Source organism: Harmonia axyridis, chromosome 1, assembly GCF_914767665.1.
Source record: "Harmonia axyridis chromosome 1, icHarAxyr1.1, whole genome shotgun sequence".
Taxonomy (NCBI): Eukaryota; Metazoa; Arthropoda; class Insecta; order Coleoptera; family Coccinellidae; genus Harmonia; species Harmonia axyridis.
In genome coordinates, this window is record NC_059501.1 from 6239383 (window position 1) to 6257390 (window position 18008).

Genomic DNA, 18008 nt, shown 5'->3' on the forward strand with positions numbered 1-18008 from the left:
CAATTCTTGATATCCTCATAGTCAGAACAGGAAGTTCTACACAATTCAAACTTGATTTCCCAATCCGAACACCGTTCCATATATACCTAAAACGAACATTTCCAACTTCTAATCTCAGCCCCATTCACCGATACACCGGCGTCCGTCTACCCCTCTTTGAATCACCCTTAAATTCATTAGAATACGTATCATCCAACCCTTACAGTCCCTACCTTCGTGTCTTTGATAACCTATCTCCGGGCATTATTAACGACAAAGACGGGTCGTTGCGGATGTGCCGATACTGCCCTGAAGATAAGATACCGGGGCAGAAACGTGGCACGGGGAGAGCACAATGGAATCCGAGAGACAAAACGCAGAGGGGGGTGCACACCGTCATGGCGGAACCGAGCCAGTTGCCATGGCTACGAGGACCCTTAGCGGCGGGGTTGATGCACCACCCCTTCCAGGGCCGTACTAGCGGGGGTTCACCTGAATTTACGGCCCGGAATGGATTTATAATGGAACTAAAGGCGTATATATCGGATGTTGCAATTTCGGAATTTGCTACAGTTGTTACAGGGCGGGAGGGGGTTGATGGAATTGGTATATTAGGGATATTTGGATTATGGTGCTTTATGGTGATGATGTCGTTTGTTACCAAGTGCGTTTCTTCCTTCTGGTGCTTCGTTTTATTGTGTTGGCAGTCGTGTTGTAGCTATGATTGTAGCAGCTTGAAACAAGTCTTCTTAAGTTTTGTAACTTCGTAGTTATGGGGTTTTTCTTCTGTAGGACTTCTTAGAGCATCACTTTTAATGCTTTAAGGTGTATTTACTTCCAACTTTATCTTGCGTTTGGATGTGTGGATTCTTCATTTTGAAGGATACACCTACCTATACGAAAAAAATCAAGATTAGTACATACCTTTCCATAATAGATTATAGAAACATATAGTTCTAGAAAAAATTGTAGAATATTGTTTTTCTGGACATGATTATTTATTAGAATAAGAACTTGGACAAATACGCTCGTTTGAATGAATGAACTAGTAACATATTTTCTCTATTACAGTATCGTAATAACTGATGAGATCATTACAGTACTAAAAACAGTGCTGTAATGAACTATTTACAGCATTGGTTTCAGTTATATTTTTCGTTTTGTGGTTGACTAGACTGATTTCCGATCCTATCAAATTTCAAAACATCTCAATTGTCAATATAATATAATTTGGATATAGTGAAATGATTTGTAATATTATTCGCAATTTCTCTCAATTCTGATGGTGTTGAATCGATTTCGTCAGACATAATTCACGAATTTAATGCGTAATTATAAATTATTTCAAATTTCAAAACGTACGATTTTAATTCAAATTCCGTAATCTGTCAATTTTCGTCACACCATAAACTGCCAATATACAATACAAAAGTCACTAGGATGTATAATATCAATTTTTCATTGAAATTCAACAGTATTTCACAAAACTTGACTGAAATAGAGAGAATATCGTCTAATATTCGTTGCAGAAAGCAATTCCAACACTCATGCGTTCGAAAACTTCACATTCGTGTTGGAATAGGAGCCCATTCTGCAACTTATTTCAGAATATACTATTTGAACATTATTGAAGGAAATTGAACACTACTACTATTATTATGCGAATTGTTAGCTTTATAAGCGGTGTTTCTTTTAGAGCTATAGAACTTTAAATTGCAATAAAACAACGATTGATTATTCGATTGACATGAATTTCATTTATCCGCAAGATAATCTTGTGGCATTACATTTTAAATATGATTTCTGGCATATGACCGCCTCGGCTGGCTCGGATGTAGTCCAATCTGGACGTCCAATTTTCGATGACTTTTTCCAACATTTGTGGCCGTATATCGACAATAACAAGGCGAATGTTGTCTTCCAAATGGTCAAGGGTTTGTGGCTTATCCGCATAGACCAATGACTTAACATAGTCCCACAGAAAGTAGTCTAGCGATGTTAAATCAATTATAAATAGAGTAGAATGTTGTACTACAGAGCCAATTTTCAAAACCCTGTTACTTATTTATTCTTCTCTTACGCCATTAGTTCTTGGATTTTTTTGAACCATCTAGTCTATTATTAAAAATTACTGATCCCAGAATAGAGCCGGCCCTGTCCTCAAACCGCCCAAAACCCCCCGCCCCCCGGCTCCATCACGGTACGCCACGTCGAAGGAACCGAGTTCGGACTGGTTGTAAATCAACGGCAGGACTACGAACACGTCAGCCGGTCGTGATTTACCGCCCTGTTCAGAATTTCTAATTAATCCCCGGATTGTTCCATAAAGTCATTAGGGGTGGGTTTTGCGGGGTACGAAGGCGAGGGGGATGAACAGAATTTAGGAAAAAGGGCGACGGTTCGCGGAAATTCAGCATCGGAATTGCCGCAAGAACGATGGCGTTTTTGGGAGATATCGGAAGTTTTTGGCACTGCCCTGGACAAAATTGGTGAAATCGAGATCAAGAAGGTTAGCAGCGTTGAACGCGGTCAGTGTCTGGATGGGTGACCGCTGTGTTAAATATATATATTTACATAGTGTTCGAAAAACTTTAGTTCGGTCAGTTTTTATGAAAACGGACTATTTACTCATTGCTCTAAATTTTTTACAGAAATAATGCTACACCACTGAGATTCTTCAAACTAAAAGTAATTTTCAAATTGCTCGTTCGACAAACAATCTTTGATGCCTTTTCCCGTATGGGCTTCTTTTTGTTTTTCTGCAAAAAAAATTCTCAATACATTATCAAGAGCTATCTAATAATGAATAATTTATCAAAGAAATGCGAAATACGTACTCGTTATGATGTTAGATGTTTTATTTTTTTTTGTATAAAATCGGCGCCCCATACGAAAAAATAATCAGAAATTTTTGCCACAAATAGAACGAGGAATTCAAAAATGATTTTAAGCTCAGCAGTGTTCGGTTTTTTTCTTTCAAAACTTTCAAAAAGATTTTTTTTTCAACAATTCAACTGTTCAGTCCTATCTTGGCTGATGGCACTGAATTGGTTTGTGTTCATTTCTCAATGAACCACGAAGCATTTACAGCTGTCAATAATGAGAATTTTATATTAAAATTTAGACGTTTCAATGTAAACAAGATATTATCGATGAGGAAGCAATATTATCGAAGGTAATAGCACGGGTATTTCAAATATTATCGATTTTTTCTTTTCCACGAAACCTTATTCATTTGGCTAAAATATGGAAATAAACCGCTTGATTTTATCTATATTCGGTTTGTTTGAATATTTTCGCCTCAAATAAACAAGTTTGAGTGATGGAAATAAAAAATTACCTTATAAAATTTGAAGAACGAGTTGTATTTGAGAAGATTATTTTTTTCAGCAATTTAAATGTTCAATCTTCTCTTGGGTGATGACTTGGAACCTTTTTGTGATCATTTTTCAATGATGCACTTTAAGCTGTCAATAATGACGATTTCAAAGTAAACTTTTGACGTTTCAATGTATACAAGGTATTATCCATGAGGAGGTAGTATTATCGTAGGTAATTGCACAAGTGCATCAAAATTACCGATAATTTTGCATGACAGCGTGTTGTCATAAAAACTGCATGAGTTCATTTTCATTTTTGGAGAAAGAGCCCGACACCGAAGGTGGAGGGCTCTTTCTCCAAAAATGAAAATGACCGAATGCAGTTTTTCAAAGAAAACACGCTGGAATGCGAAATTATCCGGTCATTTTGATGCACGAGTGTAATTCGGGGGAATATTTCCCGAATAAACTGTTACATCACTTGTCAAACTGATGTAGAATGGAATTGCCATAGATTCGAACTGTGTAAGATGCATAGAAACTATGCATCTATGAACAGAACAATTATCGCAGTGCAGTTTCGCTTCCTACAATGCAATTATCGCTGTAATTTTCGATAATTGTTCTCCATATACATAGAATTTTTGACAGGAGGGAAATATTCGTAAGTAATTGCACAAGTGCATCAAAATTACCGATAATTTTGCATGACAGCCTGTTGTCATAAAAACTGCATGAGTTCATTTTCATTTTTGGAGAAATTATCCGGTCATTTAATGCACGAGTGTAATTCGGGGGAATATTTCCCGAATAAACTGTTAACTTGTCAAAGTGACATAGATTCCATAGATTCGAACTGTGTAAGATGCATGGAAACTATGCATCTATGAACAGAACAATTATCGCAGTGCTGTTTCGCTTCCTACGATGCAATTATCGCTCTAATTTTCGATAATTGCTCTCCATATACATAAAATTTTTGACAGGAGGGAAATATTCAGTAGGTATAATCCCGAATGATTGGCTGGAATTATGCATTGCTATTAATTGGAATCGCCAAAATGTCAGATTTTGACATTGAAAAAAATAATCATTAAAAATATCGGTAATTGAACCAACACCTCCGCCTAGCGTTGTAGTCTCTCGCCAAGTCAGACCATAAACTCTAATAACAAAAATCTCATTATTCCATCGATTTCGCAACATTCTCCAATCGACATACCCAACATTACCGCCAAGATGCACCTATCGATTTTTTTTCAGTAACCATCCCGCAGGTAATTAAATAACAAGAAACGTAGGTATATATGCGTATCCTTGACGCCGAAACCGACAACGTCCTCTTGGAGGCAGCAGAGATCGAAAATGGCTTCCTCGACAGTCTGGCATAAATTCTGAACCGATATCATCTATAGAGGTTGTTTTCCATTTCAAGAATGGAACTCGGTTTATTTACATAATGTCCGTTCTTGGATCTTGGATCTATACGCGAAATACCGCGTCTTGAATTATTGCAAACGAAACGGCGAGACGTCGTCTTGTTTTCACGTGAGTGATGTCGTGGGCTGGACGTTGTTGCCGCTAGTTTTTTCTTTTTTTTTTTTTTTCAAAAACCTTGTCGTGGGAGAATTCCTTGTCGCTCTGGCGTTGCGTCTAGATAGCCTTGGAAATTGAAGTGAAGGTGTTGTTAACACGTTCAACTGAAATAAATGTCGTGTGAGGTTTTTGGTTCCGAAAACGACTACTTTGGTTTTGCTTTGCTTCGACTAGTTTTTTTTTAAACGTTGGTTCCCGGATTAGATCTGTCTATCTATGTATGTCTACATAATCAATATTTGCTGTCAATCGTAGAAAAACTAATAAATTCAACATTTTCGAGAATACTTTGAAATGCTATATTCATTACGTATCAGATATACGAATTGCAATAATGGTCCTGTCGATGAAGATATGAAAATATTTGAACAGTCGTAATGTTATTTTTAAGATGTATTGAAGTAATATTTGTATAATCATTGTAGAGCCCTGAGGATGATTTTAGACTGAAATAGAAACTAGACCTGTTTGTTTTAAGAAATACTTTCATTATAGTAACCTGACCTTCCCGTTCAAACGCTCAATTATTTGAAAACAAAGGTTATTTTAATATTACAATGTTTTGCTACAGGAAACGATGTATTATTGCATCTATGCAATCTTTCCATCAATACAATTCTATTTTAGAAAATACACGTCACAGCATTCCTCCGTAAGATGCGTCGTACAATTTGCATATTATCTCCTATATGTAATTGATTTTCTCTATTTCAGTATCGTAATGAGTTCATTACAGTACTAAAAACAATGCGGTAATGAGTTAATTACTGCATTGTTTTCAGTTACATTTTTCGTTTTGTGGTTGTCAACACCGAGTTTCGATCCTATCAATTTTCAACACACGTCAATTGTCAATATAATATCATTTGGATATAGTGAAATGATTTGCAACATTATTCGCAGTTTCTCATATTTCTGGTGATGTTAAATCGATTTCGTCAGACATAATTCACGAATTTAATGCGTAATTGTAATTTATTTCAAAACTCGAAGCGTAAGATTCAAATTCAAATTCCGTAATCTGTCAATTTTCGTAACAGTCACACCAACTGCCAAGATACAATACAAAAGTCACTAGGATGTATAATCTGAATTTTTCATTGAATTTCGACAATATTTCACAAAACTCGACTGAAATGGAGAAGATATCGTCTAATACTCGTTAAAGAAGACCTTTCCAACATTCGCATTCGTGTTGGAATAGGAGCCCATTCTGCAACTTGTTTTAGAATATACTATTCCCATCCAGTTACACAGCAAATCCTGTAACTTCCTTACTCAAACCGTCTACATAGACCCCACGAAGAACTAAAGGTGTAACCAGACGAGGACGACACGATTTACCCTCGCAATCTTCAACATGTGTTCCAACCCTAATCACGCCGGAATCAAACTTTCGCATAATCAAGTTACCTACGTCTCTGAAAAGGAAAGACGGATCCCCCAAGCCGATAGGAGGACGAGGGGGAGGCCTGGGGGACCCCGGAACATTCCGCGCACGTATCTTCCCCCTCGTACACGCTGCAAAAGCAGCCGGTGCACGGTTCGTGACCGTGGATCGTATTAGATCGGAGCCTGCGGATGTTTTCTAACATTCGTCATGACGGGGGCTCTCTTCGGGGCTCGGACGACCGATTGAATAAAATATAATGACGTTCGAGACTGCCTCGGTACGGCACATTTGTATTCGTCGAGCGCGGCCAGGAAAAGGATTGAGGAATGGAATCTCCGGGATAACGTCCGCAGAGGACGTGACCGTTCGGTATTGATTGGACGGTGGGTCTTGCCCATAGAGTAATAAAGATAGATGATAGAGGGAGTATACGCAATTTTTACATGTCCCTAATATGGTTAGATTACGTTGTCGGATTGTGATATATTTTCAAAACTACAATTTTATTATATCGTTATGAATGTATATTATATTGAATGAAATATATTTATTTGAGTGATTCTCGATTAAATATACAATTTTGAATATTTGGAATCCGATATTTTTCCTGATTGTCGGATTTATAATAAGCAGAATATTTATTATTATCTGTATCTACCTGCGGAAATCCAAGGTTTGGCAAATTTTGCTCTCCTAGTGTCATCGGTTGTTTCACGCCGTTTGGCGCGCTTGAAGTTTGTTTCCTAAATTTCTGATATATTCAGGTATTTATTTCAATATATTTTGAGTAAATATGAAACATTGATTCACTATGGGACAGTGCGTTCTTTGTGGAGAAACTCGCGAGTTGAGTGGAATATCGTATAACTGATATGTTTTCATTTCCGCGCGCTTCATGTCAAATTTGATAGTGCATGTTGGGGACAAAATTTGCTTACTGAAACTGACATATGCTTCCTCTATCTATGTTTATTACTCTGAGGTCTTGCCTAGAGGAGATGCGTTGTTAGTACGTTTAATCTTTGTTGGGGCTCAGCCTGGAGCTCAATTTATTCATTTGTAATGTGGTTGCTGGGTCTTGGTTGTCGCTCGAAACGCTTTTCGCGTTAGATCCGTGAAAAAGTATGAAGGGGACAAATCTGATGATCGAAGTGGCCAGCTAGTCTTTAGGGGTCCTTTTTACTGAATATTACATAGGCGTACAACTTTGCTTCCGCCGTTTTTTTCGAAATTCGAGCCTTTATTGTAAAAAACTGGTTGAACATTTAGGATTCAAAGTAGGTATTGTGCATCGCTGGCCACTACTTTCTCTCATTTTTCGGGCAGCGTACAAATCCCGCGTTGAAAATGTACTGATCATCTTTTGAAGCGATCTACGAATCGATCTAATTTTTTACTTCTTCATAAAACCGGAAGTGCTGTTCAGCCAGGCCTGTGCCATTGATCGAAACAAGTGATAGTCCGAGGGAGCAACGTCTGGAGAATACGGCGGGTGGGGTAGGTTTTCCCATTTCATTGTTTCCAAGTATGTCTTGACCATTTTCGCAACACGGATTCGAGCTTTGTCCTCCTTAATATCACTTTATAATGTCTTATTGCCAATTGTTAATTTGTATGTACATTTCGAGGAACGTGAGGGAGTGCAATGGTAGAAACAGCCATTTTGTCTAGGTACTGTTGCATATCTCTCGATGTTTTTTAATGTAATAAATAAAAACTGTGAAAATAATGTTATTTAAATGTGAGAATAAATTTTGAATTTAAATGCTCAGCTCAAACGCATTAATTGCGTTCGATAACGATCGTCTGTGATTGTTTCAGTAAGTTTTAACAACTCATAATACACTCCGCCGAGCTGGTCCTACCAAATACCGAACATGACCTTGGAACCAGTCAGACCCCTTTCGTCTTTGCCTTGCAAGCAGCTGTTCACAAGTAAACGGCACCCTATTTCCTTTTTTCTGAATCATTCCCATGACTTCTAGGCGTTTTGAGATGGCTTGTTGCGCCACTCCCAATGATCCTTCCAATTCTTGTTGCGTTTGGCGAGAATCTTGATCAAGTAATACCTCCAATTCTGCATCGGATAGTGAACCTAACATCAAACATTGTAAAAATGAACTTTTCATTGGTTTAATGGAAATTGTTTCTTGATACAATGAAAATCCACCAATAGGATAAACGTATTTTCATTGTATAAATGTTTCTGTTCATCAAATCTGTTCGAATCAAATGAAAGTGGAACAAAACAAATAAACCATAAAATAATATTCATAAACATCACCATTTGGTAATCACGAAAGTAATTTTCGGAATTAACAAGAATCAATTAGTACTTACGTTCCTCATTAAGTCTAGATACGGAATTCAATAACAAACCCATCGCCTTATTTGGGCAGCAGCAATAATTCAGCGGATTAGCTCACATACAGCGTTCATAAATCATATTCTCGAACAGTATGTGGGTTACAGAACAAAATGCTCCTTCAATTAATTAAAATCAACTTCGTGTTCCGTTACATCCATTCAATTATGCCATTTCATTAGGTATTCATTTATTCCGGACTTGTCGAACTAAGACACTAATTTCGCTTTTTAAATAGGTACACAGAGCTCACGCGTGTGATATCTTTGATAATTCGTCAAGAAAAATCGAAAATTCGTCATTTCTCACGTCCAGAAGTCATAGACTGGATGGAGGAGTTCACTAGTTTGTAATTGTAGATATTGAAATAAAAAAAATCCAAAAGGGAAGCTCAAAGAACATCGCTCGTCCTACAAACATCATAAGAATAATTCAAATTCAGCAAAACCCATTTGACAACAAAAGGCCGAAAAATAGGCAACTTGAAATCCATTGACTTTTCTTGAATGAACTCTCCTCAAATTGTATAAAAATCATTGAGCGCAAATTGTAATACATCAGTTTGAAAATGTAATAAAAACAAAAAAAATCCGGTCACCGAGGTAATTTTTCTTCTTCCAGATGTCATATGCTACGTATCCTTGAGGAAAGTTATTTTTCGAATATGAAGGACCTTCTTTTCAATCATCCCCGAAAAAAGCGTGATCAATACCCCCCAAAACGTTTTATTACGCCCTTTCACAACGCATAAACAAGGCTTAAGACCGTAACTGTAATATTTTACGATCGTATTACGACAGTTACAACCCCCTACTTTCATGATAAAAAGATATCGGGCAAAGAACCAACGTCACATTCCTCAGAACTGTCCAAACCCTTTTTGTCACGGTAAACGAAAGTCGGTCAGCGCCTTACCGTTTTTTAAACCTTTCAAAAAAGGGTTTACAAGTCGCCCGTCACACTTTGACGTTCAATAAACGGAGAAAGTAGGTCTCGACTTTTTTATTTTTATTACCTTGCAAAAATTCGATTCGACCTTTTGTGCGATCTTGTATTGTGTGAAACCCTTTAGATCTACCTTTTGAATTTACCAGACTTTCTCTTCGTTTCAGGTCCTAATGGCTGTCCGAGGCGACGGGGAAGACAGACGTACACCAGATTCCAAACCTTGGAGTTGGAAAAAGAGTTTCACTTCAACCATTATCTTACGAGAAGAAGAAGAATCGAGATCGCGCACGCTCTGTGTCTTACAGAGCGACAGATAAAGATCTGGTTTCAAAACAGGAGGATGAAGCTGAAGAAGGAGTTGAGGGCAGTGAAGGAGATAAACGAACAAGCTAGAAGGGAGCGCGAAGAGCAAGAAAGACACAAACAACAACAGCAGGAGAAACAGCAACAAAAAATTGAGTCACAGAATCATTCGTCCCTTCATCAACACCACCACGATCCAATGAAGATCGGCATGGAAAAATCCGGGGGTTCTGATCTACTGAAAGCTGTGTCTAAAGTACCGTCGTAAAAAATTTGCACCAGTGATGGTTGAGTGACTGGGAACACTCTGTGTAAAACGAGCGTTGTGTATAAAAAACGTGAAACGTGAGATTTGACGTTATTTTACTTGTTTTTTATAGCTTCGTTATTTATATTTTCTGTTTAGTTTTGTACATATTACTAAGATGTAGCGTGTTCATGTTTATAGTTCTATGTTGTTCAGATTGATATGGATTTATTTTCGATTGTCGATATCAACGACCAGTTGTAATTTGGTTGTGTTATTGCGTTATCGTTGTTGTGATTTAGAATTTTTGTTTTAAGTTTTATCTGTTCGATACAGCGAAGTTGCTTGACGTACTGGAAAATTCTCATATCGTTCTTAAGTTTGTGGTGTTTTGTTAGTATAGTTGAATGGTTTTATGTTCGTCCATTTGTTTCTATTAGCGATCTTGTTGACTTTTTTTTTTTAATTGATTTAGTTACGAAAACTGTGCCAATTTTTTGGAGAACATTTAATTATTTCAGCAGTTTTGTGAGGTTGGTAACGACCTCTGATTTGATTTGAAACAAAAATCGGCCGAGTATTGTTACTCTTAGTACTCTTATACGTAATTGGTGTCAGGGTAGAAAATCTTCAGATACATTTTATCGAAAAAGTCTATACTACTTGTAAATGTGAAACTAAAAATTTAGCCGATAATTTTTTAAACGCCTCTGCTAAACAACTAATATCTCGAACACCCAAATATCACTATTCTCCCTATTTTAGTTTTTGGGCACTCGATTTATTCAAACTTAGGCAATGCCGTTTGCAGAAATCTTGTCGTCCCCCCGTATAATTTTCTACAGTTTATTGATGTCTTATATAGATATCGAATAATCCAAGTGACAATGAGAAACAAGTTGAACAAAAATACATACGTAAAATTGTACAATACCTACAAAAAAATTGTAAATCTATCAGATCGATACTTTCTGCTGCAGGAATAATCTTTCGACTTTGTAAAAATGAACGAGTATACGTGATTTTTGTTAATACGTTTCCCTTAAAGGATTCCAGAGAAATTTGTATCGATTATAATAAATGTTGTTCACTCAAAATTATGAAATAGAGGAAAAGGCAAAGCTGAAGAAAAAATTGAACAAGTGTCCAGAATACGTATTAAATGTTCCAGAAACCTCTATTTCTTATTGAAAGGATAAAAGTGTACAAAGAAATTGTATATATTCTAGTTTAGGGCCATTGTAAACTTATATATTACTGATTCTCCCATATATTCGTGCAAAAAGAACTGATTTACGCTTTTTCAAGCTTCATAGAAGGAAAGTAGATCGAAAAAAGGATTTGTAGTACAAGTTTATATAATGGGACTTGCCACATTAGCGATATTATCACCTAATTTTTCTTTAGTCATTGTTCAATGAATCTAAAATGCCTGTACAGTCTGTGTGTGAGTGATTCTGTTAAACATGTGATTTTATCAGTATGCAGTTCTGTGAAATCACAAGGAGTTGGTAGTTTTTTCTAGAATAATTCATTTGTTCGAAATCAATTTAAAAGTCGAGATCAAAAACAATTGTAAATATTGATAAATTGACAGCTCTCTAACCTGTGATAGATATTTAAAATATCTTTATGGATAACCTTTGAACAGGTCAAACATATAAATCGTAAAAATTGTGTGTTATTGTATAGGAAACATCACTCACATTGATTGAAGTATCGCGTTGTTTGTTATGTTTATGAAATTCTTGTTAATTATTTCTATTATCGCTGGAGATTTTTTTATTTTATCCGTCTGTGGACAAGTTAAATTTCGTGCAATATTTGTTGTTGTATTTCCGTTGGTTTTTCGAGGCCATAGTGCAATCACATCGTATACCAATTCATACAAAAAAATTGGAATCGATACAGAGCCCAAGCTTGGTACAATTCTCTTCCCGTATTATTTCAATCAATGTGATGTTAAATGTGAAAATTGTAGTGGATTTTTCCTTATATTGTTTCTATATCTTTTCATGTCTTTCATTCATTTTGTTTTTTTCTGTTGAATTTGAGATTTTTATAGAGGAAATTCGTTTTCTTCGAAATTTGCGCGCTGAAGTAACTCTGATTAGAATTAAATTTGGGTTGAGATAGGAAAAAATTTGGTCTTTTAATAGAGGGCATATCATTTGAAGAAAGTTGTAGTTTGTGTTTTCCAGAACGTGTTGTATGAATGTATTCACAGCTTTATTTGAGGATAAAACGAAGGAAATTGTTAATTCATAAATATAATGTTTAGTATTTAAGTGTATATGTAGATAGTCCTGTAACTTTATTAAAACTCTCGATACCGAATTATTGAGTGTATTTTTCGATCCGTAAGCATTGACTAACTGTTTCGGAGTAAAATAATGCTACCTTAGCTTTGATGCCATTTTTCTTGTAATAACCGGATGTGTAACCTTAATTATGTAATGTACAGATTGTCTGAACTGAATAAATATTCCTTTCAAAATTATTAATTTTTTTATGTTTATCGAGAACCCATCTCTACTTTACAATACTGATTATAATCGAAACGAATGTTTCAGGTTGTTCCATTTTTTTGTACTCCAACGATATAAATCTTTGTGTTGTTTCATGATAACTGAATTAATTTCCTAGAGATAAGTATTTCAGCACAGCATACCTTCAAAGCAATTACTATTTCTTCGTGTAATATGCACGAAAGTCAAAAAAAATATGATGTGTGATGTAAATATAACAGATTTTCCAATAGGAATGACGCTGTTTATGATTTCTTGACATATCTTATGTCATTCGTGTTCATCAGGCTATGCCATTCCATGATGGAAAGATACACACTTCAAGAGCGTTTATAAATTGTTAGATTATTTTATCAAAATCAGTGCTCATCTGTAAATACTGAGAGAAATTAAGAAGTACATTTTCTTTATACTATACGACATAGAAAATAAGCACACAAGAGAATATTGATTCGATAGCAGCAAGTAGAAGGCGAAATATACGTTGGTTTCAGTTTTCAAATCTTTAAATTAAATCTTTTGAATTAACAGTCAATGGTAAACAATACAGAATAATGTGAAATAATTTTTTTCCTGCAGTTGTTGAGAATAATCGAACGGATAATATATGGTATCGACAAGAGAGTACCAGCTGCCACACAGTCACCTAACAATCGATTTATTGAAAATAAAATTTGCTCAAAAAATGATCCAGTAAAGTTATGGTCCAGTTAAGTATCCTCCTGGGTCGCATGGTTTAACCCCTTGTGATTTATATCTTTGAGGATATGTTTGGGTCCAGTGACGGCTCGTCAGGGTCGGCAGGGTCGGCCGGGCCGACCCAAAAATTATCGGGAAATAGAAAATAATTCTAGATATTCAATTCATTCAAACTCAATCGGGGTTATCGATTTCGATATCCAAATTCCCTCGGTAATGAATATTTCCACTCAGAACAGGAAAATATAACTTATACCGGCCAATATTTTCTTTCGGACCCACCTAATATTCGATTTCCAAAGCATCCAGCGTTGTTATTTCCTTTCATAAATTGTAACAAACCACAATCGTAAATGGTTACTTTTCGTAACATCACCCCAAACAAGTTATTCCAGAATTGTACGTAACACCGTAACATTAGGTCTGAAATGTAACACAAATGTTACAATTATACAATTGCAACTCCTGGAATGTCACTGAAAGCATCTCATCACGTTAGGTCGGCCAAGAGCCGATGGCGGAACCAGCGCTACCGAGAGCGCTACGTAAAGGAAAAGATACTACGACATACGCCCAGAATACGACCACTCAGTAGAACGGCACAACAACTCGATGTTAGGTCGCTTCCCAATACACAGGGTCGGCTGGCCGGTTATCCTATTGCAGAGCGTCAAGCAGCAACGTTTTTCACTAAATCAAGTAAACGCACTAATATTCTAGACGAAATTTGCAAAAAAAGATTACCCTCTAGCTCGGAAACTTGTTGGAATTTCAAATCTCGCGCTGTAAAAACAATATTCGATAAGAGAGAAGAATTAATTGAAGTATTTGATCATATCAACGACAATTTAGATGAATGGGATGATATTACAATACGTGAAGCTACCGGTCTGAAGAAAATGTTGAATGATTTCGAATTTTTGTTCATTCTCCACTCTTTTAATTTGATTTTTACATACACAGATCCCGTTTTTTCTATAATCCAGCATAAGTTATCAGATATAACTTATTGCAACGCCAGAATCACTTCTTTATTATCGACTCTGAAAAAATTTCGCACAGAAGATGAGTATTTCATTCGCTTATATTCAGAAGTAGAAAAACTCCCAGAAGTAATGCCACCGAGTGCTAGACGTCGAAAACGTAAAATAGATTCCGAAATTCAGCTCACGGATAATTCCTCAATGAAACGGCTTTTTTGTGAAATTCTGGATTTAATTATAACTCAAATTGAAATAAGGTTTAAAGACATTTCATCACTTCATTTTTTGGAACTAATGAATTTTAATAAATTTGATATATACGTTCGTAATTTTCCGGAAATACCTTTCAAATCTTTGATCGATAATTACAGAAACTTTTTCGATAAGGATAAACTCAAACGTGAATTACAAATTTTGTACTCGGACAATGCTATCTTCGGCAATTCAAATACGCTGAATGGTATTACGGAATTCATTTTCTCAAATATATTTGTTTCCGATGTGTGGCCGACCCACATCTCGAGGGCACGAGCCGTCACTGTTTGGGTCAAAAGTTTATGATGATAATCAAACATCCACTGGACATTCAAAAATCAACATTGAAATGATTAAATACAGCTAAATTCATGAGAAAAAGAGATGAAAAATTGCAGATTGCGTACGGAGAAATCGTGGACCGTGCTGGTCATTCAAATGTTATTTTCCATACAATATGGTGTCCTATAATCTTCAATAAAAAATGAACTTTTTCATTCAATTCATATACACTTTTGGTTCAGTATTCAGGGATTCAAGGCTTGGCTTGAGTAGTAGTTTTTCAAATCGAGTATTAATTTATCAAATACTTGAATCATATCAAGCTTGATTTTTAGCAGTTTTATTGTGTAGTGACTCATCAATGGAAAAATTATGAAGTGAGAAGGAACCTTGCAAAAAAACTTTTATTGTTTTAACTTATTGCATAAAAGAACCGATAATATCAACTTTTTCGAAATAGAAACATAAATTAAATCACTATAAATCATAACAAAATAAAAAATTAAGAGTAAAATAAGGTTCTTAATATTGAGAAACGTCCAGGCTTTGTTTGATTTCATAATTTTCCATCCAGGATCTAAGACACATAAGGCATCCTATAGATTTGTCGCCTAACCTATTGCGGGTTTTTGTAACTGTAAGAGCAGCTTCGGAAAATTGTCTAACAACAGGAGCTGCAGTTGCTGGCGTTTATAAAAAATCCTTGGCCATGTTTGGAAAGATTTTTCTGAAACTACCGAAATCCTCCAATAGATTTCATAGAAATGTGAGAAAACTTCTAATAAAGTCACACTGGCGATTGACGAATGCTTCAGTCTCTCGGCGCTCGAGGAATACCCTTATTTAGTCTAAGCGCGCACGAAATTGTAGAAATATATGCCGTGCGAGGCTCAAGTAATACCAAGTAGCTTGATATCAAGTCAAGCAAAAAATGTCTAAAATTAAGTCAAGTCAAGCTGAAGTATGTAATTTTTCATGAGCTTGATTTTCAAGTCAAGTTGGTTAAAAAAAAAAACTAAACTAAAACTAAAGCTACTTGGCTTGATGAATCCCTATGTCTACGCGCGGACCGATCTGAATGTCACCACGAAAACGACATCACTGAGTCGAACCTTATCGTTTCAGACCATTCTCGGCGTTCATTCAAAAATTAAGGTCCCCATACCGTTTTTCAAAAATCACCCATAGTTTCCCAACGCCTACCTCGTTACGTATCGACGATTTACAACGACTCTAATGCCTTGTTCACAGCCTAAAACTGCGTGTTCTTCGTGCTCTCCAACTAACCATTACATGACAGTGGACGATAAATCAAAGAGCCAATTAATTAGCTGAGTTAAGTAGCCGTGTTTCTCAGAAAGCAGAATAAGCGGAAAATTTACGGTCGACTCCGTCCAATATCCGAAATGGCCTTCGAGGAAGGGCGCCATTGTTACGTGAAATTAAATTGTATAGTCGCTTATTTGAGTGTATAGGCAGAGAGCATCAGCTTCCTAATTGCGATTGGTTGTGCTTGAGGATGTTTTCTAGGTCGTTCGATGTGTGTGCTGGACGATGTGTATAGAGGGTGCCTCACTGATATCGATTTATTCGTATAATTAATTAATTAATGTTAGGAATCGTTAAAAAAAATCGTTCATCCACCGGCCAAAGCTTTTATCGGGAACTTTATATTTCATTTCTCTAATTATTTGGAAAATTCGTTCATTCTGCCATAGCTTGTAAATAGAACCAAATCGGGGGAATATCTCAGTTTCACACATGTTTCATGGTTAATATCATCATAATGTTGGTGCTCGGAACTCTCCCGTCACGGATTTATCTACTATCTATCAAATTTTTGATAAAAAAAAACCGCCAACCAATATTTGGTATTTTTTATATATTTGGCAAAAATCACTGTATTTATGGAAATATTCCATTAATTTCAATTGAAATTCATTGAATCAGAGGACATATTGTATAATACTAGTACAGAAGGATCATTCAAACACTCATTCATTCAAAAACTAGTCATTTCGATACTGGTTTTTGAATTTTGAACTTGTGAAAGGATAACAATTAGGGATTCATCAAGCCAAGTACCTTGATATTTTAACCAACTACTTGACTTGAAATCAAGCTCGTGAAAAATTACATACTTGAGCTTGACTTGACTTAAGATATTTATTACTGGACTTGATATTACTTGAACTTGATATGCATGCGTCGCAAGGTATATATTCTGCAATCTCATGCGCGCATAGACTGATTCCTAGAGCGCCGAGAGACTGAAGAATTCGCCAGTGTGACTTCATTAGTATTTTTCTCACATTTCTATAAAATCTAATGGTAGATTTTGGTAGTTTCAGAAATATCTTTTCAAGTTTGGCCAGAATGGCCAAGGATTTTTTTATCAACGCCAGCATCTACAGCTCCTGTTGAAAGACAATTTTCCAGATCTGCTCTTACAGTTACAAAAATCCGCAAAAGGTTAGGCGACAAATCTATAAGATGCCTCATGTATCTTAGATCCTGGATGGAAAAGAATGAAATCAAACAAAGCCTGGAGGTTTATTAATATTAAGAAACTTCATTTTTTTATTACTTTGTTTTGATTTATAATGATTTAATTTATGTTTCTATTCCGAAAAATTTGATATTTTCGGTTCTAACCTCGCTAAAAATAAAGTAGCTCGACATGTTTCAAGTACTTTTTAAATATAAATAAATACTTGACTTTATTTGATATTGAAAAACTACTATTTGACTTGAGCTCAACTTGAAATCAAGTCAAGCTCAAGCCAAGTAGCTTGAAAATCAAGCCAAGCCTAATAGTGAAAGTATTGAAAAAATTTGAGAGATTGGGACAAGATAGCGATGTGAAGAATCGAAACTTTGTGCGTCGTTCAAGAAGAACAGAGCAGTTGACGGAAGTTACAGAAATCATGTGAGTCAAACTTTTTTACATAAAAAGTTTCTTAGACTCTTATCGAAAAACCCTTTACGATGCAGATCGTTCCCAAAAACGATATCCAAATTAGCCCCCCATTCTCCCCCTACAGCCCCACGCGGCGCCGATCAATTTTACGGCCGTGTCAAAACCGCCCGTCTCAGCATCAGCAAAACGC

General features: G+C 36.0%; 1 protein-coding gene across 2 annotated transcripts in view; it reads left to right on the forward strand.

Annotated features, from left to right (window-relative positions):
- The window catches only part of LOC123684036 (homeobox protein abdominal-A homolog), a 94250-nt gene extending 81599 nt beyond the window's left edge, over positions 1-12651 (forward strand). For both annotated transcript variants that reach the window (XM_045623133.1, XM_045623141.1), the window contains exon 3: positions 9766-12651. In XM_045623133.1, coding sequence (XP_045479089.1) covers positions 9766-10172 — 407 coding nt within the window. In that variant the 3' untranslated portion in view covers positions 10173-12651. The remainder of the gene's footprint in view (positions 1-9765) is intronic.
- Positions 12652-18008: the final 5357 nt, after the last annotated feature.